General features: G+C 38.8%; 1 protein-coding gene across 2 annotated transcripts in view; it reads right to left on the bottom strand.

The window, feature by feature from the left end:
* The window catches only part of pcsk5a (proprotein convertase subtilisin/kexin type 5a), a 59,246-nt gene extending 37,854 nt beyond the window's left edge, over positions 1-21,392 (bottom strand). Inside the window, exons 1-18 of one of the 2 annotated variants that reach the window (XR_013195643.1) lie at positions 21,028-21,362; positions 18,735-18,839; positions 18,351-18,464; positions 17,088-17,222; positions 15,044-15,120; positions 14,821-14,909; positions 14,516-14,688; positions 10,542-10,754; positions 10,357-10,457; positions 9,949-10,052; positions 8,647-8,764; positions 7,647-7,835; positions 6,531-6,667; positions 6,287-6,406; positions 5,122-5,224; positions 4,852-5,042; positions 3,840-3,927; positions 3,627-3,730 (exon numbers count right to left, since the gene is read on the bottom strand). Coding sequence is in view for 1 of the 2 variants with exons in the window: in XM_077206375.1 (XP_077062490.1) it covers positions 3,627-3,730; positions 3,840-3,927; positions 4,852-5,042; positions 5,122-5,224; positions 6,287-6,406; positions 6,531-6,667; positions 7,647-7,835; positions 8,647-8,764; positions 9,949-10,052; positions 10,357-10,457; positions 10,542-10,754; positions 14,516-14,688; positions 14,821-14,909; positions 15,044-15,120; positions 17,088-17,222; positions 18,351-18,464; positions 18,735-18,839; positions 21,028-21,189 (2,323 nt within the window). In the remaining variant the exon portion in view is untranslated. Of the gene's footprint in view, positions 1-3,626; positions 3,731-3,839; positions 3,928-4,851; positions 5,043-5,121; positions 5,225-6,286; positions 6,407-6,530; positions 6,668-7,646; positions 7,836-8,646; positions 8,765-9,948; positions 10,053-10,356; positions 10,458-10,541; positions 10,755-14,515; positions 14,689-14,820; positions 14,910-15,043; positions 15,121-17,087; positions 17,223-18,350; positions 18,465-18,734; positions 18,840-21,027 lie in introns of both variants that reach the window. The other variant, XM_077206375.1, reaches the window with a different exon arrangement.
* Positions 21,393-23,469: the final 2,077 nt, after the last annotated feature.

The raw sequence follows: 23,469 nt of genomic DNA, 5'->3' as shown, positions 1-23,469 counted from the left end.
CGGTATGGACATCGACTCGGTCGCCATGTCCGCGCAGCTTACGAGCGAGCGCGCGCAGTCACTGCTGACTTGCCTGAGACAGTTCGAGGGCAAGAGTACGGTTCCACTGAAACTCTTTCAGAGGCTCCTGGGGCATATGGCATCTGCAGCCGTGGCAACACCGCTCGGATTGCTTCATATGAGACCGCTTCAGCTTTGGCTTCGCGACCGAGTCCCGAGGTGGGCATGGCAACACGGCACCTTCCGAGTAACTGTTACTCCGTCCTGCCGTCAGACCTTCACCCCGTGGTCGGACCTCAGTTTTCTACGGGCCGGAGTGCCCCTGGAACGAGCTTCGCGGCATTTTGTTGTAACGACAAATGCCTCCTCCACGGGCTGGGGTGCCATGTGCAATGGACGTTCTGCCGCGGGTTCCTGGACAGGACCCCGCTGCCTCTGGCACATCAATTGCCTCGAGTTGCTGGCCGTACGTCTTGCTCTGCGCCGCTTCCGGGCCGTGCTCAAGAACCAACACGTACTAGTCCGTTCAGACAATACCGCCACTGTAGCGTACATCAACCATCAAGGTGGTCTACGCTCCAGCCGTATGTCGCAACTCGCCCGCCACCTCCTCATATGGAGTCAGAAGCATCTGAGGTCGCTTCATGCCATTTACATCCCCGGAGCCCTGAACTGTGCAGCCGACGAGCTCTCACGGCTTCAGCCCCTCCCGGGAGATTGGCGACTCCATCCCCAGTCGGTTCAGCTGATTTGGGACCAGTTCGGGGACGCACAGATAGATCTGTTTGCCTCTCACGACTCGACCCATCGCGCCCTGTATTATTCCCTGACCGAGGGCACGCTCGGCACGGATGCACTGGCGCACAGCTGGCCGCGGGGCCGCAAATATGCGTTTCCCCCAGTGAGCCTTCTTGCGCAGACCCTGCGCAAGGTCAGGGAGGACGAGGAGCAGGTCATTCTGGTCGCGCCATACTGGCCCGCCCGGACCTGGTTCTCCGAACTAGTACTCCTCGCGACAGCACCTCCCTGGCCGATTCCCCTGAGGAAGGACCTCCTTTCTCAGGGACGGGGCACCCTATGGCACCCTCGTCCCGATCTTTGGAACCTCCACGTGTGGCTCCTGGACGGGACGAAGCAGGTTTGAGTACCCTTCCACCTACGGTGGCGGCTACCATCACTTCCGCTAGAGCGTCGTCCACGAGACACGTCTACGCGTTGAAGTGGAACCTCTTCGTCAACTGGTGCTCTTCTCTTCAAGAAGACCCCCGGAGATGTTCGATTAGTGTCGTGCTTTCCTTCCTTCAAGATAGGCTGGAGCGAAGGCTGTCTCCCTCCACCCTGAAAGTCTATGTTGCCGCTATTGCCGCACACCATGACCCAGTCGAAGGTAAGTCTGTTGGAAGGCACGACCTGATCATCAGGTTCCTGAGAGGAGCAAGGAGACTGAATCCTCCTCGTCCTCCTCTCGTTCCCTCTTGGGACCTCTCAGTGGTTCTAACTGCCCTGCGGAGTGCTCCCTTTGAGCCTTTGCAATCAGTGGAGCTTAAGTTCCTGTCTATGAAGACAGCGCTCCTGGTTGCATTGGCCTCCATCAAGAGGGTGGGGGACTTGCATGCATTCTCCGTTGACGAAGCGTGCCTCGAATTTCGGCCGGCTTACTCTCACGTGATCCTGAGACCCCGGCCTGGATATGTGCCCAAGGTTCCTACCACTCCCTTCCGGGACCAGGTGGTGAACCTGCAAGCGCTGCCCCCGGAGGAGGCAGACCCAGCCTTGGCACTGCTCTGTCCAGTACGCGCCCTCCGCGCCTATGTAGACAGGACGCAGTGTTTCAGGACCTCAGACCAGCTCTTTGTCTGTTATGGTGGGAAGCTGAAGGGAAAGGCTCTCTCCAAGCAAAGGTTGTCACTGGATAGTGGACGCCATTGCCTTGGCATACCAGCAGCAAGGTCGACCGTGCCCCCTTGGTGTGACCGCCCACTCCACCCGGAGTGTGGCATCCTCTTGGGCTCTAGCGCATGGCGCCTCGCTAACAGACATCTGCAGAGCTGCAGGCTGGGCGACACCTAACACATTCGCCAGATTCTACAATCTCCGAGTGGAGCCAGTGTCCTCTCATGTACTCGCTTCAACCAGCTAGTACTGGACCCGCTCAGGTGTCTTCGCTTGCTCGCCATTCCACTCCACGGACTGGATACGTGCGATATTCTCCTCAGGTTAGCTTCCCCGAAAAGCCCTGAGTTCCTCCAGCACTCCTGACGTTGGCGCCAGTGTCTATTGCCTGTGCGTCGGCTAGGTGCCTCCCGTGTGCATGGTCCCTCCCCTGAGCGACCCCCACATGTGTATTTCCACTGTAAGCCTCTTGAGCATGTGTCTTTCCCTTGGCAAGCCACCTTGCCTCCCCTGGGGTTGAAATATTCCACCTGCGGCTGGACACCCCAGTGTTCTCCATATGTCTCATTCGGGTCATATGTGTATTCTCTAAGTCCCCCCCCTCTGGGTTGGCAGTAATTGCATATTTCCCCTAAACTTTGGGATATGCTCCCCAGTGTACCTTGGTATTCCTGTGCTAAATAGGAGTCCTTCGTCCGTGCCAGTCGCACGACAGGGATCTCAGATTTACGCAGGGCACTGGAAGACAGCTGAGAAGGTGGCGTGATTAGACTGGTAACCCCATTCGTCGTCATCCGACGTAACTCGGAGTGACAACGAAAGGGAACGTCTCGGTTACGTATGTAACCCTCGTTCCCTGAGTAGGGAACGGAGACGTTACGTCTGCCCGCCACTTTCCGCTGTACCGCGGGGATCGCCTGAGCTCAGTCTTGGCTCCTCAGCGAAGAAACATATCTGCCTGTTGCTGGCGTCCTCCTTTTATACCCACGAGGTGGGGCGGAGTTACGTCATGCAAATTCCGCAGACCCATGGCATTTCTTTGCCATTGGCTCGTTTTGTAATACTCGAAGTTGATAGGCTTTCTAAGCGAAACCCCATTCGTCGTCATCCGACGTAACGTCTCCGTTCCCTACTCAGGGAACGAGGGTTACATACGTAACCGAGACGTTTTCATGGCAAATAAGTATTTCTGTTCTGCTCTTTGTTAAAGCAGTATTGCTGTTGGGCAGTTATACAGCTCTTGTTGTGTAGCTGTAGCTGTAGCTGTTTTTTTTTTTTTGATCAGTCTGTATTTACTGACCACTTGTTTCAAATTTGCATGAATGGATACACATACTGTAGATGTGTACTTCTTTTGTGGGGGTGGTAGGTATAAATAAGATAATTATGGCAGTTTTTTTATCAATTCAGTTGTTTAATTTCTATAGGCCTATAGGTTTTTCTATAGGTACATTCTAAAAGCTCTTAATTCCACAGATACTACAAACTAGTCAGTGTATTCACTAGATTCATTCAGAGGCATGAGGTACTGTAACAATGCAACCATAATAAAACAATGCATTGACATTTACTTTTTACTGTTGATACTCAAGTAGGCTACTTTAAAAAAAAAAAAAAGTACTTCTGTACTTTTATTCAAGTAAAAATCAGTCTTTACAACTTTTACTTGTAATTGAGTAATATTGGACCAGTAGTACTTTCACACAGGTAAGGAAGTTGTGTACTTTGTCCACCTTTGCATGTAGCACAGGCTGGGTGGCAGGGCTCACATGAGTCCTCCGGCTTACTGTAGTAATGGCCCACCTCACAACTCTTCTGGCATCTGTTGCCCACAAGACTGAAAGGGCCGAAGAGAGAAACAGTCAACTTTCATTACAGTGAATTGACATGGCTACATTGTCTCATGAAATATCAATAGGTTCAAACATTTAATAAAAATATATTACCTTGTGCCCTCAGAGCACTCTGTGCAAATGGAGGCTGAGAGGCATTTCATACAGTTCTCAATATTACACTTCCTACACACGTTTTCCTCTGCATCGAAAAAACATTCATGAACACAGAATAAGTCAAAAGGTGTGTCCTAACCAGGCACCTCACAGAAAACCTCATATATATATATATATATATATATATATATATATATATATATATATATATATATATATATATGTGTGTATATATATATATATATATATATATATATATTATTTTTTTTTTTTTTTACATTTCTAATACTTTAAAAGTTTTAACTCATTTTTATGTCAAGACTAAAAGCGAAGTTTAAAGTACAGCGATGTGGAATAGGATTTTGGATCAATTAGATTTTGTGGCTGGGGTTTTACAGTTATTTGCATATAGAAAATGGCTTGCAGTAAAAATAAAAAAAGTTTCCAAAAGGGTGGGTGGGGGGGGATTGCAGCGATGCCATGGAACCGGGATGGACAACTTCGGTCCTGAAGAGGGCCACTGTCCTGCATAGTTTAGCTCCAACCCTGGTCAAATACACCTGAACAAGCTAATCAATGTCTTCAGGATTACTAGAAAGCTACAGGCAGGTGAATTTTTATCAGGGTTGGAGCTAAATTATACAGGACAGTGGCCCTCCAGGACTGAAGTTGCCCATCCCTACCATTAAAACCACTTTAACCTTTCGATGCCATGCGTCTTCTTCAGAGTCAAACAAGAGTTTGACTCTGAAGAAGACGCATGGCGTCGAAACGTTAGTCATTCTGTACTAATAAATATATATAATACTTTCTGTGCTCTGGTCCTGCTCACTTGGTCCTAACTAGACCTTGGGTCATTTCCCTCAGATTTTTGTGTCCTGTTCCGTGAGCACGAACTAGGCTGATGCGCAAGTGACTCTTTTCTAATGTGTAATATACTTGGTTTCTTTTTTTAAACAAGTAACCCACTTGCTTTTCAGTCTTATTGACATGGTGGCATCACTCTTACCGTGGTGAAGATAGTAGCCATCCTCACAGCTGGTCACACAGTTGTTCTTTCCCTCGTTCAGATAATATCCAGACCTACAGGCTGTGCATTGATCACTGCGGCTGCCTAAACAAGACTTACAGAAGGAGTAACACTTCTTACACCTGTTCTTATCCCCCCAGTACCCGCCTGGACACTCAGACACACAGGTCCTGAAAAAGAGTTAGTGTAGTATCAGTAAACTTTTTTTAAAGAAGGAAAGGACCGAAGAGTAAAATAAAAATTCCTGACCGTGTGTTATTTTTGAACTTTAGGAAAAAGTGCAAGCAGGAAACACATTGGTGGGATCCAGGTCCTTCACAGCCATCCTCACTACACTCTGGGTCACAAGAGCCTTATATAGAGTAGAGGGATAAAGCAAAGTATTCACAAATAATTATATTTACAATGGCCCCAAAAGTGGGCAGTTGAGCCCACTTAAAAATACATAAATGCTCTTAAATGGGTTAACGAGGGAACTGATGGAGGTTTGTGAGTTGATAAAAAGCTACTAATTAATTAAACTGAATGTAACATTCAAATAAATGGTGTGATTTGATTAAGCACAGACCTACAGTCAGTTGCGTTTTGTTTCAAAGTGAAGTGTGACACTGTGTTCATTTACACGCTTGCTGATTATAATAGCATGTTTTCAGAGCAGCTTGGTCCACAGTAATTGCTGCTTCTCACGTACTCCGTCTCTTCAAGCGTTGTGAATTTAGTGTGCATTTGGGAATTCAATGAGTTGAACTCATGTGTGGATACCCTTACAAGTAACTTTTTTTTCATCTGCAGTAAAGCATTTTTTTTTTTTTGCCTGGATGTCTCAGCACAGCAGCAATATTGCTACTGTAGAGACAGAAGTCTCTGTGAACATGGGAATGCATTGTAAAATTTCAGCGGGTAATTTAAGTAAATATTTTACATTTAAGGAGTTCAGCTGACAAAAAGGTTTGGGAATTCCAGCATTAGATAATAAAACATCAAACCAAGTTGCATTTATTTTAAAGAAAAACAGCAAAATAACTTTTCAAACAAACCCAAAAATTTAGCTAGGTTTGAAATAATATAACAATATACTAGTTTGGACACTTACTTGGACACTTTTTGTCAATTGTTAGTGTAACATGTCCATGTGTAATGAACTTTAGGGAGAACTGACTTGTACATCACCTTATATACATGCATACATTAAACACCATTGTGACCCTAGAGGGATGCTGGAAAACTGGGAAGATGTGAGACAGCTATATATACAGCATTCCTCTCATGCTCCCGAACTTCCTTAAAATAAATTTCATATAATGTAATGTAATGTAATGTAAAAAAATGTATATATATATATATATATATATATATATATATATATATATAACGTTGTTTGGCAAGTGTGCTTTTAAAGAATTGGGTAAATCACCATTGTACTCCTCTGTGGTGTCATCTTCAGAAGGCAGCTGGGCAGAGCGGGGCTGTTCATGTCTTATGTATGGGTGTGTGGATGTTCCATAAAGCACCAGGGACCATTCTACCAGTTTCCCTAATATAAACAACAGAGAAGGAAAAACAATTTACATTCTATTATAGTTGTAGTTTACATTTTGTACATATATAATATAGGTTCTACCACAGTAAAGTTTAAAGTATGTTAAGGGTGTAGGCACCTTGGAGTCGGCTGTTTCTGTGTGGAGATGGGGTGTCTCTGATGTCCAGGATCCAGTCTCCTGCTGGTTTTTCGCCCCAGCAGTGAGTCGTCATGAATTCCCACTTAAGGAAGCCCTCACTGGAGTGGTCATTTGGCCTGACAGGAAATAACCACAGAATAAATCAAACAATCAATCAGATAATCCTAAAGAATTAGTGGGAAAATGTAAAGATTTATAGCTATTTTAGATAGTATTTATAAGCAGATTCATTCAGTTAAAAAAAAACACTCAGGTTAAGACTGACATGCAATAATAGTCAAATTTTCTTGAAATGGAACAGTTTATTAATTCTTACACCAAAATTTTAAAAAAAGTGTTTTTTTATTGATACATCAGGCTTTTATGGGTCATAATCATATAATAAGATGTATGATAATATGTAGATCATACTCGATAAGAAGGAAAAAAAACAGTTTTATTCAGAGGACCAAAATGAGCAAAAATGTGGACTTAGGCGCAGTTGCTGATATTTATAAAGAAGACTACTTACATATAAATGCATATAAATGTCAGTTTTCACTCTATATCTCCCAATGATATGGCTAGCCAATATTTAAATACATTATGATCAAGTGGGGCATATAATGCAATTCAACATAATGATAATTGAGAGATGTAAAAATAAACGTTCCTCAAAAGCCTGATGTTTAAAATGTAACATTATTTTTCTAAAAAAAGATGTATAAGGATGGGATAATCAAGTAAACCTAAGTTGCTTTAGTCCAGTAAGTGTTCATGTTGAAATATTGCCACCAATTTAACATTTATTTTTATGTTTACAAAATATAAATCAGTAATGATTTTAGAGCGTATAGAATAATGGCATAGAATTACACTAAAAGCCTTTTATAGCTTAAAAGTATAAACTATCAATCAGACAACAGAAGCCATGTACGTAGAAGATTGTGTACAACAGGTTTTAACAATACCTTCTAAAAAATATTATTTAAAGCCTCAGAAATGTATGCATCAAATATGATAAAATTAGGTTTTATAGGATTAATCATGTATTTCAATAAATCATAGTTATTACGTTCATTTCAGTCCATCTGAGCTGGCTCAGTATATTTGTACCTGTTAGAGAGAAGCTGAGATCTGGTTCCAGAGGGTGATGTCAGTGTGATTGACAATTCTCCCCGGTGAGGATGTGTGATTGTGACACGTACAATAACGTGCTCCAGATAGACCACCCGCTGCAGACGCTGAGCAGAGCAGCCTGAGGACTTGAACACTGACCTCAACACCCTCTCTGGACTTATGATTCTGAGATAAATACAGAGAATCTGAGAGAATCTTCAGTCAATAAGACTAACAAAAAAAATAATAATATATTCTTTAAAGTATCTAGGAGTACAATGTAAATACCATTGGTAGAAGAATATGGTAATAATTTAATACCATGCCAATATATACAGTGGTGGCCAAACTTATTAGAACACTTGACATGTTTAAGAGGTTTCAGTTGTTATTTTCCAAGATCACAATGACCCTAAACATTTTTCTAACTATTGCCGGGACTACCTGCGACGGAAGGAGTCTACTGGATCAGTGAAAACGATGGACTGGACCTGTCAAAGTCCGGACCTCAACCCCATTGAGCAAATTTGGGGCAAGTTGGAAAAAAAACTGGACAGATCTATTGTACTTTCAAAGGTAAGCCTTTGGCTTCAGTTGCAGAAGGCATGGGATAACATTAGTGTTGAAGTTCTCAGGAAATATATTGACACTATACCAGAGAGATGCACTGTTGTAATTGTTGCAAAATGTGGGCATACAACATAGCCTACTAAAGTTAAAAGTGGAGAAAAACAGTACAACTTACTTCATCTGATATTTGTTGTGCACAGAGCAACCATCTCTATGTTTCATGAACATTACGAAATTAAATCATGTTTTGGAGGCAAACAGATGTTCTGTAACGTGTTCTAATAATCTCAACCACTGTCACTGCAGCACCACCACAGTAGTAGTAAAGACAGTTTTGTAAAGACAGTACATTAGTATGAATACAAGAGCGCTACAGCAGTTTGGAATTATCAGTGATAAAGTATAAGGATTTCGATCAAACAGTTACCTTCCATTCTGGACTATGTTTTGCTCACATATGTGTTGAGGGGGCACCTGCTTCCAGGTCTCTGCTTCCTTCACCATGGCTTCAGCATCCATCAAGCCAAACCCATAAAGGTGACTAACTGCACAAGAGCCAGTGATGATACAGTTTATTATATACTGCTATAGCACACTTCATTTCCTTTGCAACTATTAAAAGGTTTGAGAGATTTCTGTACCTCCATTGACAGTCTACGCAACTACAATACCACTTAGATGATTAAAAAAAATCCATAAAGAGATCATTAAACGAATCCATATGAATTGAGAGGTTTAGTCCCAATTTGTGAAGAGACACAATCACATTATATGATGAACAGATTGAATTTAGGCTTTTATTCATCAACGCACACATCAGTTATAAAAGCTCAAGCATGCTTGCTTGACGTGCAAGAAACAATTGAGTTCATTCTCTTGTGTTAAGTAGCACGTTTGAGCTTCCGCAAGAACCAATGAGGTTTGTTCTCGTGCGCCAAGCATGTGCGATTGAACTTTTATTTATGTTCGGTGATCAAAAGCATAAATTAAATCTGTTCATCATATAAAGCGATCGTGTCTCTTCAGAAAATTTGGACTAAACCACTCGATTCATGTGGATTAGTTTTCAATCTCTTTATGAACTTTTTGGTAGTTGCGTGGACTGTCAATGGTGGGACAGAAAGCTCTTCAAAATATCTTCATTTGTATTTCAAAGATGAACGAAATTCTTATGGGTTTGAAATGATATAAGGGTGAATAATTGATGAGTAATTTTTTGATGCATTAACCCTTTATTACTGCTTCTCAACTCACTACTAAAAGTATGTGGGCATACTTAATGTATGCTGTGGAGTCTCTGCTGATAGATGCTGTAACTACACATACAGATCTAAAAGTATCTGTCACCATTGAAGGCCATTAAAAATACACATCTTTACAAGCAACCTACTGTAATATTTAATGTCATAGCTCAGGATAGGGTTTGGGACTGTCATCAGTCTATCATTGTTGTCACTAAGTTATTTTTGGTTCTGAGTATGCAGTAAAATCATCTCATTGAACCAGTACTTGAACATACTTAATAATGGTCGGCCATCAAAAAATCTATATCGTTCGATCACTATTTCTGGGCATGATATCTTGTTTTTGTTATGTGTGGGTTTCCGTAAATCCACTTAACAGTAAAAGTGTGCTGGTACAGTATTTACATTTTTTTTAAGCTAAATTGAATAGATGTTGAATAATATATAATAAGTGATTTTTAATATACAAGCTTATTTTAGTCTACCATCATATCCAGCTCCATTGCTCTGCCAGTCTGAGGCGCTCAGGTGACCACGACGTGAAGTTTTCACTATGATGTGCTGAACATCCCTCCAGGTCAGAGCTGGACTGAGGACGAAGAACAAAGAAACTAGTTTATTCATCACATGCTTAAAAGTTGGCTCAATAAAACCTGTATGTGGAACTGAAAGCCCATGAGCAGCAATGACAGAACTCAGCTCTGAACCAATTGAAAGAGTCAAACTGTCTGAAATGAGCTGATCCAAGATAAGTGTTTTACCCTAGCTATTTGACAGAACCTAAGGTTTGAAAACGCTACACTTGATTTGACCACAAAATGCTTGCCAGATCTAACAGAAAGATGACTACATCTAACAGACAGAGCACAAATAATCTAGACTTGACTGCTTACTTTGCCTCCAACGTGAGGGCGATGATTCCTGCAGCCATGGGGGCCGATGCTGAAGTTCCAGAGTGCTCATCAGTGCAACGCTGCCTCAGATCTGTTGTCACCTGAAATCACACATATGTATAGGTCCAGTGAGGACAAACAACCAGTTTCCCACATAGCAAACAAATACTGATTGAGTAACTCACAACGCCCAGGCTGTGGCTGTCTCCACTGCTGTAGGTGGTGGAGAGAGTAGACGAGCACTCCTCCAGGTACCACGGCTTCTGTCCATTCTGAGTGGTGCTGCCTACTGAGATGGTGTAAATGCTGTTGGTGTAACCGTCACATGAGCAGTGGTCTTGACTTTGCCCACCATTTCCTGATGCCCACACAAAAATGGAGCCACGGCCCTTTCTGCCCTGAGAAGCAAAGAGGAATCGTGAAAAATAAATGTACTAAACTATATTTGAAATACATTTATTTTATGCTAAGTACATTACAAATGCATTTACATATTTGTGTACTTAATTTAAATAGCCTGCATTTGTACTTTCGGTATACTAAATTGATTTACATACAGTCTGCTAAAGTGGAACAACTAGTTTTGTACTTAATGCACTTTAGTTATTCAGAAATAGTGCTGAGGTCCAACTAAAGATGCACTTAAGTATATTTGATTGTGCTTAAAATGGAACTATTGCAAGTATACTTAAGGTACACTTTAAATATCTTGCATTTAAAGACTGATATTATAGTGATCATACTGTCCTTACTATTAGTGATATTAAAACACATTTTAGGTTTAATGTTAATGTTAGAAATTTTAATAAATTTTGCAATAAAGAAGTACTCCAAATAAAGTTTAATCATAATATTTTTATCAGTAAGTCTCAAGCGATATATCAGTAAATTTGTTAAAGGTGCTCTAAGCGATGTTGGGTGAACTCACTTTCACAAAAAGGAGGCTAGCTAGACCCTCCCTCCTCCTCATCCGCACACTAACCCCCCAAACCTCTCCCCCAGATCCTTCTTTTTGGTTATTATCTAGAACAGTTTGTTATGTTTCATGGTGCGGGTTAGCCCAGTTTGTTTTTGTTGCTGTTTTTGGAGCCTGGGGTGTCTGCAGAGACGGTGTTTTTTACAGTGTGTTCAGGGGACAGGCAGCTAGCAGATAGTGAGGAGATGTTTGATGTATGTGACAAAAAAAATGTTTTGGCCTAAAAAACGCGTGACATCGCTTAGAGCACCTTTAATGGATTTTTACTTTATGGATTTTTATTGCTTATTTTTTTTCAGTTATTTTGCTTGCAACATTTAAAGGAGTTATTAACCTAAAATAATACAAGGACATGAGGAAAAATAATAACAGGAGACCTTCTTTTGAATGCTGGGTGTCACCCCTTGTACACAGATGTTTTTTTACTAGGCCTAAACAAAAAATTTCGAAAGTCTTTTTAAAATGTGTTTCACATTTTCTGATAGGTACAACAAAAAAATAATAGTAATACACCAGAAGAATATATATATATATATAACCTATAATCGTTTCTACAATCAACAAAGTTAGCCAGTATGTGGCAACACTCTAGTGTCAAACGAAAATACTATTTAAATTGCTTATTTTAATTGTTTATGTTATTTGTTTAGTCAAACTGAACAAAACAGGTTAAAACTGGAAAGCATGATTTTCCATTAGACCATCTAAAAATTTACTTTAAAGTTACACAGTTGCTATATGTTTGAAATAGCATACTATCACACTCTTACTATTTCTGCAGTATCCAGTATGTTTACTGTGCATATGTAGTAGCATGCTGTATGCATGCAATATCCAGTTGACCTACTATATTGCCAGCATCTGCTAAATACAACTCAGGAACACTAAAATCGGACTCCTACTCCTACAACTCCTACTATTGTATATTGTTGTATGCATGTGTATACTGTGAATAGTATGTGAATTTTCTGTATGCATGGAATTCCCGGATTACCTACTACATTTGCTGAAAAACACTGCATGGGATACTGATGACGTTTCAGTTTCATGAAGAGTGTGGCATAAGTGAAGCATGGAATAATTATAAACGTAGCACTACAGTAACTACACGTAACACTACAGTAACTACACGTTACTGTAAACTGCAAACTAGCTGTGTTTCCAAAAACACTATCATTACATAAATTGCACTTTAATCTCTACGGTACTTTTACAATCAAGTCAAATAAAGTCACCTTTATTTATATAACACTTTATACAGTACATTTTCAAAGCAGCTTTATAGTGATAACAGGAAAATAATGATCCAGTGATGCAAACAAGCTTCAACAGAGCTCTAGTCTAACAAGAAAAAAGTGTCATTGTTCAGCTGAAGTCTGTTTAGTGTTGATTCAAATCCGTTCAATAACTGTGTAAAGTTCATCAATTAGGAAATAAGTTCAGTACACTCTCTTCATGTGTTAGACGCTTTGGATAAAAGCATGTAAATATAAAAAGTACCCAGGTGACCTAGTTCTTCTGGCGAGATTCTGAAGTTTGCATTGGATGGACACTTTACTATCCCATTAGGACATGGGAGAGGATTTGTGAATGGAAGTGAAGTGAAGTTACTGAAGCTGGTAGGTAACATGATAATGACATTCCGAATGTAGCACATTACATTCATACTACACGCACATTAATACTAGAACATACTCTTTTAGCGGTTGTGAAATAATTACTTGTTCAAAATAAGTACCTACTCAAGACAATATGCGATTTCAGATGCATCCATATTCTTATTTGCCAATGCCACTCCCACATCACACTCTATTTACGGATATGACGGGACACGCAACAGTGACATATGTATGCAATTTCCCGGGAAAATCATCTGGATATCTAAAATATCTTATACTTAGAAAAGGCTTACCATAGTGAATAAGGGTTAAGACAAAAACACGTTTTTGGATAAAAGGCTTGATGAATTGTTGAAATTTTGTTAATTTTGAACCAAAAAATGGCATGGTCATTTTACTGTTTCAGGTTGTATTAATCAGAGGTCACACTTTATTAATTAGTTAGCTCATTTTTGTTAAAATGTGGCCAAATTGTACTAATTCATTACCTCGGTTTAATCCAGTTAAATGGCCACTGTTTAACAAAACGGGAAAAGGGAACTAATTGTACTAATTGTACAAAAGAGAGAACGAATTGTATGCTTAAAGCACATGTGTCAAACTCCCCTCCTGAAGGGGCCACTGTCATGCAGTGTATCTACAACCAGTTTCAAAACAACTGCCTTGAAGTTTTTAGTAATCCTGAAGACATTATTTAGCTGGTTCATGTCTGTTTAATTAAGGTTGGAGATAACTCTGCCAGACAATGCACTTTCTTTGACACCCCTGGCTTAAACCATCAAGTTCATCCACTCTGCAATGCACATCCGCAATAAGATCGCTACAAATCACACTGTATGACATGGATCTAAACTTGGGTATATGTATGTAGACTGTACGATGATGATCTTTATTCACAAGACCATGTCAATGAACCTCTCTCACTGCACGATGTAGGACCACCGTTTAGGAGCCTAAACACAGATATCACCACGATTGGTCATCTTTCATCTGGGACAGCCCAAAATTGTACAATGTGTACCAGAGATTAGTACAACTCATAATTACCAAAACAATGTTTCTCCACAAATAACTTGCAGTTTTATCTAAATTAAATGTCTGAGTACCAAAAGTTACATTGTGTAGCTTTAAGTGCAACAATGAAGTTAAAATACTTTTCACAACTGGTCATAGAAGGTCTAGTATTAGTCTTTGGGTCTTGTTGGGTCTGTATTGAACAAGTACTTTTTCTACTTTCATATTATAGCCTCTTTAGCTTTTGTTTATGGTAAATTAAGTTTTAAAAAGCTAAATGAATTAATTAATAATAATAATTAATATTATTGTTGTTACTATAATGACATACAATGACATCAAACACATTTTGTCTATCTTTTAGTTTAGTAATGTTTTTCTATTTGGGAAAATAAATATTTTTTTTATTAATATCAAGTCAAAATTAAAACACAAGTAACAAAAAACAAAGTAGAGTATTTTTAGTCCAAAAAAAACAAAAACAAAGTCAGTGTTGTCTTTACTCAAACTCTAGCCAATAATGTACATAACCAGACAAACACACACTAACTTTGCGTATGCCACTCTCCAGAGCGAGCCGGGCAAGAAGGCCGGGGCCATCTACTGTTCTGCCATCATCATCTGGACCCCAGCTGGAGCTATAGATATCAATATACTGCTGCCTCAGACTCAGTGATTGGGCTTCCACCATATCAGTCATATCGCCATCCAACATACGCACACCTACAGGAGGAGATTGGACAGCTCCATAGATATCAAGAACATAGGCTATGTTTTGAATTCCACACTTCATTCTGTAAATGTTTATTGTTTTATAATACATGCAAACATAAACATACATTTCTGATAACTCACCGCCAATTTTTGCATTGTAGGCAACTCCGACAATGCAGAGAGAATTGTTTGCAGAGGCAGCCACCACACCAGCACATCTTGTTCCATGTCTTTAGTGAAATCACAAAGAAATGAAAAACCCTGTATTGTATGGAGCATTGTATTTTAAAACTTATTTAAAATCAGCATATACAGAGACTGAGGGAAGTGAGACTGCACTGGTTCACACTGGAAATGGACTGACTTGTTTTCATTGGTGGCATCATAACGTGGTGTTGGATCAGGATCATTGCCGTTAACATCATAGCTGGCTCGTGCATCCTTATAAATATATAATAACACATTAATAACAACATGGCGGGTCATGCAAAGAAGAGAAAAAGAGGCTCTAAATGCAGCCTTCTTTTTATTTACCCAAACTAACAAAGATGATCACTAGAAAATAGGCACACAGGAGAAGAAAAAAACAGCGTTAAATACACTGGTAAACGAAAAAATAAACATGATTTTTTTAACCTTTCCTTACACCTTAACCTACCCTTAAACCTAAACATACCAGGAGACCTGTCTCTAACCTTAAAGGGGTGGTAAAACACGATTTCACTTTTCTAACTTGAGCATAACTTAAACAACTTCTGCAAAGTTACAGCGCTCAAAGTTCAAAGCAAAGGGAGATATTTGCTTTAAAAAAATTACATTTCTAAGGACTACAGCAAATGACCGGTTTTGAACTACACGACATTCCTCCGGGTTTGCTGACCTCAGTAAATCCCATTATTTACATAAACCCCTCCTCCGAGAATACTTAATAAGCGGGGCGAGGCCATTTTATATTGCTGTTTTTGGAGATGAGTTGTCGCAATGCTGTCGAAATGCTGCTGTTATTTTCATCCCGGTTGCAGGTCCACTTTGTTCAGCCTTATAGGGACCAGGTAGTTAGAGATCAATGGTTAAAATTTATTTTTAACTCGGTCCCTCATAATTATGACCCAAATCTCACTCTATGTGCTGAACATTTTACGGAGGAAAGCTTCCACAATCTTCGCGAGTTCAATGCAGGATTCGCACATCAGCTTGTCCTGAAAGATGGAGCAGTTCCAACTTTAAAAACAGAAGCTTTTGTTTACGGGGCACAACCTGTAAGAAAGATTTATTTTTCGTCGATGTGTTTTCCTGTAATAGTTCGTATTGTTAATTGTACATTTTAGCAAGGAAGTAAAAAAATGACAACGCTGTTTGGCTCTGCTGGTTTGTTAAATGCTCATTCATACTTAACGTTATCAGACAAACACCTAACGTTACAATTTTTTTTTTATCTCAACAGCGAACTTGGAATTAGAGTAAATTATTCTTTGGTTAGAGCTTTTATGTTTATCTACAATACTTGCTTGTTTATCTACAGGCACGCTAAACATGGTTCTGTGTTTGATTTGGCTACTGTAGTAGTCAAGCTGATGTTTAGTGTTTGTTTTGGGTTGATAGATCTGGCACCAGATATTTGGCTACAATCATTCTAAAAATACAAAAGTAACGGTGCCATACACTCAGAAACGATCACTATAGATCCGCAGTCTTTACTCAAAAAAATCCCTTTGAGGACTGTAGTATAATTTGTTAGAACGATTATATGAATTTCTTGTTTATGAAGCTTATTTTTTTGTAATTCTATAATAATTAGTACAATTAAATAACAGCATATCTAAAAAGTAATGCGAGAACAACAACAACAAAAAAACCTTTCTGAAACGTCGTTTAACAACCCGTTCTTGAACAGGTTCTGCTTGATCCTCTTCACTAACATTCTCTGGGTCCGACTGACGCCATTGCACAAACTACCGGTAAAGGTAAGGGGCGTGACGTTTCCGGAAAACGTGACGTTAGCGAATCACAACACACTGGGCCAGCTAACCAATCTGAGCCCATTGCGTAGTTTTGAGGGACTGGCTTCATATAACCCGGAAACCATTAGACCGTTTTTACAAGGAGGGACAGAGCAGTGTAGAATAAAGGTAAAATGAAAAATAATGAAATTTTTAAAAAAACGAAGCATGAACACATGTTACAGTGCACCCCACAAACACAATCAAGCCTTCGAAAAAATGCGTTTTACCACCCCTTTAACCATATCCTACCTCAATAGCACCAAAAGTGTTTTGCAATACAGAATTAACATAATAAGCACATTGTTGTTAACTTTTCTTTCTTTTTTTTTTTTTTTACATACGTAAATGTACGTTGTGTGACCAATTTATTTTTTTCAGATAATCTTAAGATGTCAAAGCACTTACATAGTTATGTTTAAGATCTGGATGCTGTCTTTCTATACCATCATCCAGTATGGAGACGACAACCCCTTTCCCAGTGTAGCCCCTGCGCCAGGCGGCCTGGATGTTCATGTCAGTCAAGCAGTTGTGATCACAGTGCTATAGAACAGTAGGAAAATATAACTCGTTTTAGTATGTATCAGTATGTCTCAGGTTATGACTACAGTCCCTTAAATTGTGAAAAAGAAGTCTGCTTAATTGTACTGAATGTGCACTTGTATTGCACTTCAATTCTTAAATGTATAGGCTTACTTAAATACAAAAAAACTGTCCTTGCAGATAAAAATTATTCAGAGTACACTTTCATCACATATTTCTTAACACACTTAACATTTAGAAAGTACACTTTGTAATAATGCCAAATTAAAAGTTTTACTTTAAAGTACATTTTAAATTAATATGTTTCAATAATCTGTTGTCATGTATTAAAGAAGCACACTTATTTTGATGTGTTTACTAACATACTAAAGCACATCTAAAGTACTTGACTGTGATTTCAACAGTAGAGTGTTATTTGATGTAACATTTAAAGTTGATATATTTACTTGTCATGTATTTTACATTTATTCATTTATGCACACATTTATTCATTTTAAATGTAAATTGGAAATGAATTAAAACAAAAATTTGTAATTAAAATTTTTTGGTAACACTTTAGTTTAGGGTCCAATTCTGACTATTAACCAGTTGCTTATAATTGCATATTAGGATATTGACTGTTTATTAGTACTTATAAAGCATACATGTATGCTTTATTCAGCATGATACTGTATTTTACATCCCTTAATCCTACCACATTCCTACTCAGTATCTAAACAACTAATAAGCAGTATTTATGCGTTTATTGAGGCAAAGGTCATAGTTAGTGAGAATTGGACTTGAATCTAAAGTGGGACCCAAGTTTCTGTAGAAGTATATTTTAGTGGACCATAAATGCTTGTCAATAGATTTGACAGCATACTTATTACCCAAACCTTAAAGACAATAGAAGTAATACTTAAGTCCTATACCTAATTGGGTCAAAACATTTTTATTTAATTTACTCTTTTTAAAACTACAGTATATAAGGGGTTTTTCATTATGATGTACAGTAATACCTTTGAACATATTGCTTTGAAATGAACATATTTTCACAAATTAATTGGTTTAACACAGCAGTTCGGTTCAATTAAATAATGCGTTTTATCTGAATATAAAATTGCTGATTGTAATGTGTTGCATACTAACAATGTACCACATGCTGTCCCACTTGGCATCATTGAAGGAGGTAGCTTGGGTTCGGTCCATTGCGTCAGTTCTTTTTACTCTCTTCTGAACCATCTGTTGCTGGATCCACTCCACCTTCAGCATCAGAACATATTTATGATGTTCTACTGCATATATAACATGCTTCACAAACCACAGTCAATTAAATGAAATATTCATTAAGAATAATTATCATCGTCTCATTTAGTTTTTGGCAAGTGTAAGGATGCATCCGTGTGGTTTTGCGTACCGCTGTCTTAATCTGTTTTGGTAAGTGTGTGTGGTGTTTATAGGGTGGTGTAGTCTACTGTAACTTATTAACTATTCAGTGATGTCTCTGTGACTGAAGGTATATGATCCTTGTACCTTGGTCTCCGTGGTGATGAGACTGTGGTTCCCTCTGCTTTTAATAGTGGACCTTTTGATGGTTCCTCTGTGCTGGAACTGGTAATGGTCCACTAGCCCACCTATCTGCAACGACACAAGGGAAAGAAGACTGAGTTAGCTGCAGCTCAGGTGTGACTGACAGTGATATCAATTATGTATCCATCCCTGACGTATGGCTACGAAACAACAAAAGGGTTATTCTACACCGCTGATAGACTTACCATCAGAGGCAACCTGAGCTAGCACTGCATGATTCAGCTGAGCTTAAACTTTGGCTGCTGATATCTCTTTGACACCCTGTGCCTTGAATTTATGATGTTTGCTGAATACATACCAGATTTACCAGGAACTAAAAAGCCCCACAGTAGACAGCAGTTACACATTTCATTGACTGAGTTCAGTTTCCTTGTTAACATGGAAAATGTGTGCTCAATGACACAAAGCAAAATAAACTAATCACACAGAGCAGGAAACCCAAAATCCCATGATGAATTGCACAACAAACCATTGGCGGAATATTGATGTTTAGCTCTACTGACAGCATCTTTTTAGATATTTTTTTTGTAATGTTTTTGAAAAAAAGTATTTTTTGCTCATCGAGACTGCATTTATTTGGTAAAAAAAAAATAAAAACAGAGTAATATAGTTAAGTATTATTACAATTTAAAATAAATGTTTTTTTTTGTTTTAATATATTTTCTGATGTAATTTATTTCTTTGAAGGCAAAGCTGAATTTCCAACAGCCAATACTCCATTGTCAAATGACCCTTCAGAAATCATTCTAATATTCTGCTTTGTTGAATAAGAAATGTTACTTGTAATTATAAGAGTTGAAAACAGTTGTGCTGCTTAATATTTTTGTGGAAACTATGATACATTTTTCTTACGATTCTTTGATGAAAAGAAAGTTCAAAAGAACAGCATTTATTTGAAATAGAAATCTTTTGTAACATTAAAATGTCTTTACTGTTATACTTTTGATAAATTTAATGAATCCCTGTTGAATAAAAGCATTGATTTCTTTCAAAATACAGTTTTTGAATTGTAGTGTGTTTTAAAGTTACAATGGTCTGTGGGGCAAGTGTACAGTAAATGCCCTAGACTTCTATTGTCCATTTTAAGTGAATTTCTATTCACATTTTTCTTGTTTTTTTTATTTTTTTATTTTAACCTCAAATATTCATTTATGTGTAAATTACATTTATAAATTCTCCATGAGCATCCTGTCACATTTAATTCTCTCTTAAATGTACTGCTGCTATACTTATTTGTGCAGTAAGGGGACAAAGAAAGTGTGCCAGTTGGTTAACTAACTGAAGTAGCGTATAAGATGCCATCGAGGTTAGGAGCTCGTCTTGCATGGTTAAACACATTTATTATACAAGAGCCAGTGACCCAGAGACCTGTGCTCGGTAAAAATGAAAGACTAATTTGAAAGAAAAAAGTAACAAGGAACTACAGTTTGTTTACATGGTGCACATTTTTTTTAGTTTGTCTATGAAGTTTTGTCTTGGCAGTAGCTGCACCTGGTAGAACAACATCTTCCAATTTCATTGACAATAAGTCTTGACTTGACTTGACTTGATTTGACTTGACTTGACTTGAATAGCATGGAAATTCCATAATATATAACAAAGTACCATGTTATTACAATATGTGACCATCACTGCATCATGGTGTATCACCATAGTCATTTTGTGATGAAAAGTTGCCAGTTGCAATTCTGGGATCATACAGAAAACATGAAGACATAATAGCATAATTTGTATAGGCAATTCAGACTTATAAGAATTTAAAGCAGGAAACAAGAATAAATACAAATTTATAATAAATGTGATAACACCCACTTATATATAAGTGAAACTGGTCATTCGTTACAAGATGCTGCCACATGAAACCTTTAACGGTAACACTTTATTTCGGTATTTCCACTTTAGACATTCTACTAAATATAAGTACCTTTGTAACATCATGCCAACTAACCCTCATTAGAGTATAGACTGTCTGCTTAGTATCTACAAACACTTTATTTTTATAGTCCCTCAACAGATATTCTACTGACTATAAATAACTTTGCAACTACATGTAGACTTATTCTACTGACCTGAACCTAACACCTAACCTTAACCTAACAATCTACTTCAGTCTTCTAATACTCTAACGGGAGTTAGTTGACATGTAGTTGTCTCATTGTTAGTAGAATGTCTGAAGTGGACAATCAAAATAAAGTGCAACCTATTTAACTGGCAAAACATTTTACAGTGTACTTACCTGGCCCATATTCACAAATTCATATTTGTCTGCAATAAGATCAGCAGCATCAGGGCCTCCAGTTATTTTAACTGCCCAACGGTTTGTGTATAATCTCGTCTGGACACATTGGAGTCCAATCCCAAGAAAAATTGCATATAGAAAAAGTGCTGATGGTGTCATCTTCAGATGGTTATGATCTCTGCTTCATGCAGAAGTATTGGTCTGATGACATGCCTCATTGAAATGTTCTCAATAAAAAGCTATTTGAATTGGTCTACAACAGACTGGACTGTCAAATGATTGTAAAACAAGTTCCTAAAGGATCTAGTTTGACTGTGTGCTCGCTATTCCACTGCGATGGTTCCATTGAATCCGTTGCTTGTGGCACATCATCTCCAATTACAGTCCTATCAGTTTCTACAGGTGCACTGTGTGCTCGTACAGCAAACAAGAAACACTGGGAACACTAGATAATAGGCCTAATTTACATTCATGGCATCATTATATTAAACAGTGATGGATATATCATAATTAATGTGATTTCTGAAAACATCTGCTTGCTGTAAATTGAGCAGCATACTTATTTGTAGTTATTTTTCCTTATTTTTCGTTCATTCATTTTAGTCCATTTTACATTAATTTAAAATCTTACATGATTTTATATTGATCAAAAGTCATTCACCTTTATTTATTAGTGCTTACTACAATACGGATTGTTTTAAAGCAGCTTCACAGAAATAAACAGACAATAACAGAATCAGTGATGCAAACTTCATCAAATATGAGACAAATTCAAATTAAGCTAAACATACAGTAGACAATAGTATTGTTACTCAGCTCGAGTCAGTTCGGTTCAATAACTGTGTAAAGTTCACCAAATATGAAACAAATCTGATTCAGCTAGAAATCAGCTCTACAGGAGACAATAGTGTCATCATACAGCTATACTGTCCGATACTCATCCGATACTGTCAGAATAGTCAAATTGATAATATTACAACAACTGCTTGATTGCACTTACAGGGTGCTTCTCATTTCTTATTTGTGCATCCTCGTTTCCTTTCCTCGCTTCCTTTTCTAGCGCCTCAGCTCCTCCTCCTGTAGGATGCGAGGGAAGGAAGCAAGGAAAGAAAATGACGATGGAGGAATCGAATGAAAACTTTTTTATACATTGGAATACTTGATCACTCGAGCGTCACTTCATAGCGCCATCAGCAGCGCTCAAAGGATCTGCCCTTATGTTGTTGAAGTTTGTTTATTTAAGAAATTCATAATGAATAATAATAATAAAGCAAGATACCCTGTTGAAATATGTGAGATGTGTGGTTTATAAAAACAGCATGGGTAAAGTACAAAATCAAATTATTGTCACCGATGTGAAGGGGGAGGAGATTGTATACGTGCGTCACTTTTAGTCAATAAAACACTTCCGCATAGGATACACCTGTGTATCCTCGCTAATGACTCCTCTAAAAGCCTCCTCACTCCTCGATCCTCGACTCCTCACGGTGAAATTAGAGAATTGAGATGTCCTTCAAGATGGCTGTGCTTGATTGGTTTCCGGGTCATAGGATGGAGGACAGAGGAGCGAGGAGACGAGGAGGGATATTGAGAAGCACCCACAGTGTATAGTGTCACATTTGGGGTTTTGGTTCACGTTTATGTTTCATGTATTTTATTTTGAAATTCTCAGTCATGTTTCCTGGTTTCTTGTCATGTGACTTCCTTGTCGTATGTGTCATGTTATGATTGGTTGATCGTCTTGATTGTTCACAGGTGTTTTTTGTTAGTCATTAGTCTTGTTGTATAAATAGCCCGCAGGTTTCCATTGTATCTTGTCATGCTGGATTGTATAATAGGATATAGTGCACTTAGGTGCTAGTACCATAGATGGCAGCAATGCAACTTATTGGATGCCGGCTGCTGTAAAACCCCGAAGAAGAAGAAGATTGTATCTTGTCTAGATTTCTGTAACAGAATCACTATAGGCTAGGGATGGGCAAATTAAGCCTTGTGAAGCACTGAGGCTTTCCCCTGAATGTTTCGGGAAAAGATTCGAAGCATCAAGAGTGTCAAAAACAGCGCCATCTAGTGGTAGTTTAAATTTATAGCAGCCACGTTTATGAGCAGCGTAGTGCACAGCGTCGTTGTTTTATCCATTAAGCACAGGCCATATCCAGATCTGAGGAAGGAGTTGCGTCTGGACACGACAACGCAGTCCTGAAGTAGATAGTCTCTCCCCTGTGAAGGGCCCCTTCTCCTTCCATTTACGTCTAGCTTCAGATAAAACGTTGTCAAAATAGTTCTGTTTGACATGAGGCAATAAATAATTCTGCGAATGAGCGGGCCAGAGCGCGTTAAGGGTTTCCTGTTAGAACGGTGTCGTGTTAGCGGCCCCTAAGTTAATAACTAGTGATCTTTGCAATGGATGTGAATCGATCAAAACTAACTTTAGCTGGA

The sequence above is a fragment of the Siphateles boraxobius genome, unplaced genomic scaffold (genome assembly GCF_051911475.1).
Source record: "Siphateles boraxobius isolate OS27281-9 unplaced genomic scaffold, OSU_SipBor_1 56, whole genome shotgun sequence".
Taxonomy (NCBI): Eukaryota; Metazoa; Chordata; class Actinopteri; order Cypriniformes; family Leuciscidae; genus Siphateles; species Siphateles boraxobius.
The sequence above is the reverse complement of the archived record's forward strand: the minus strand, read 5'-3'. Positions and strand labels throughout refer to the sequence as shown.